Source organism: Aplysia californica, unplaced genomic scaffold, assembly GCF_000002075.1.
Source record: "Aplysia californica isolate F4 #8 unplaced genomic scaffold, AplCal3.0 scaffold01050, whole genome shotgun sequence".
Taxonomy (NCBI): Eukaryota; Metazoa; Mollusca; class Gastropoda; order Aplysiida; family Aplysiidae; genus Aplysia; species Aplysia californica.
This window is the reverse complement of record NW_004798320.1, coordinates 222,862-224,673: the sequence shown is the minus strand read 5'-3', so window position 1 is coordinate 224,673 and position 1,812 is coordinate 222,862. Positions and strand designations below refer to the sequence as shown.

The window sequence follows — 1,812 nt, the reverse complement described above, 5'->3', positions numbered from 1 at the left end:
TTGCACTTATACCCCATACGAGTTTAATCTCTGAGCACTTTACATCGATTTCTTGATCACTGAGCGTAATATTTCATTCATACAAGATCAAACATTTCGCAGTAACGAGAAAACCAGTTTAAATGCATAAGAAAAACCTTTCTCAACCGTAATATTAATTAAATACACGTAAGGACAGCAGTTAGTAAAAACAAAACATATCAGCACTTACCCACACACTACAGCTAATAATTAAACAAATGAGTCTTGAGCAATTGCTTGACCCTATCCGTACACCCAGGTTGTCATTTTGTACCTCCGCGGTTGTATTCTTCAGATTTAAGAATAGTTCTAGATCTAGTACGAAGATCTCTTTGAAACTTTCAGTATTTCTCAAAACATCATTTTGATAGACTGCTATGCAAAGCGTACGGAACGGATTAACGAGTAAATTTCCTCTTTGGAGAATGGTGACACAAAGTTCCCCACGTCGTATGGATACGACAGTAAAACACCACGTACGGATAGGGCTAAACGTGTTAAGATTAAAATTTGTTATTTCTCTGAGGTCCTGGGCAAGAAGTACCAGATTTTAGAGCCAAAAAAAAAAAAAAGAAGAAACTTCTCTCACCAAGAGACCTTAATTAATTTCATTCTAATATCTCTGAGTGCTTGTTGCGTCTGTTGATGACCCTAATTGACTGGATGGAACGTACCGTGTTAAATGCTGAGACAGATACGATGCCAAGGCATTTAAAACAGATGGCTGAAAGTTTATAGTGGGTTCATTTATCAAGATAACGTGGATGTTTTTTGAGAATTACACATGAATTGTTGGATTGAAACATGCACGACATTAATGCTTCTTTCAACACTGTGTAAGATTTTATAAAAGATACTTAATGGTGTTTTTGGTTGGATGTTGTTGTTGTTGTTGTTGTTGTTGTTGCTGTTGTTGTTGTTGTTGTTGTTGTTGTTGTTGTTACTTTGATGGGGGTTTTTAGGGGGGGGGGTTCCGAGAACATTTGGTTGTTTGTTTATTTCTTTGCTTGTTTGTTTGCTTGCGTATCTTCAGTGGCATTTTGGTTTCTTTGCTTTTTAGTTTACAATTCTGTTTGCTTGTTCGTTAATTGTTTGTTTGATTATTATTTTTTTGTTTTTTTGTTTGTTTGTCTTTCAGTATGTAGGCCTGTCTGTCTGTTTGTTTGTTTGAATGTTTGTTTGGTTTTTGTTTGTTTGTTTCTTTGTTCTTTTCTGTCTGTCTGTCCGCCTATCTGTCTGTCTGTCTGTCTGTCTGTCTGTCTGTCTGTCTGTCTGTCTGTCTGTTTGATAGGAGCGCACCAGACAAAGAAAACCGACCTTGAGAGTGAGGCAGTCCTTGGCCGCCTGCAGCTGATCCTCCTTGTCGCCCAGCTTGGTCTGCAGCATGCCGTTCTCGCGGGAGAGGCTGTCCACCTTCTGGTGGTAACACTTCTCCATCTGAGCCAACTGGCGCTGGCCCGCAGACACCTTCTGCATCAGGCCCGCGTTCGTATCCTCGAGCTGAACCTGGCAGCTCTTCAACTGCTCCACCTGTTTTGTGCCGGTGTTTGATTTGATTGACTGGTTGGTTTGGTAAGTTGGTAAACTGGTTGACTGGTTATGTGGCTGGTTGGTTGGTTGATTGGTTGTATGTTGGTTGATTGATTGTTCGTTAAATGGTTGTTTGGTTAGTTGGTTGGGTAGTTGGTAGGTTGGTGGGTTGGTTATTTATTTATTACTTGTACATCACATAAAAATGTGTGTGTAATAAATAAATACATACATAAATAAATATGTTATGTATATATACGT

The 1,812-nt window shown here is 39.1% G+C and overlaps 1 protein-coding gene across 1 annotated transcript in view; it reads right to left on the bottom strand.

Annotated features, from left to right (window-relative positions):
* Positions 1-1,338: 1,338 nt before the first annotated feature.
* LOC101862228 (coiled-coil domain-containing protein 18) overlaps positions 1,339-1,812 on the bottom strand; it is a gene marked incomplete at its 3' end in the record, with an annotated part of 139,162 nt that continues 138,688 nt past the window's right edge. The window contains 1 exon segment of the mRNA XM_013089798.2: positions 1,339-1,551. Coding sequence (XP_012945252.1) covers positions 1,339-1,551 — 213 coding nt within the window.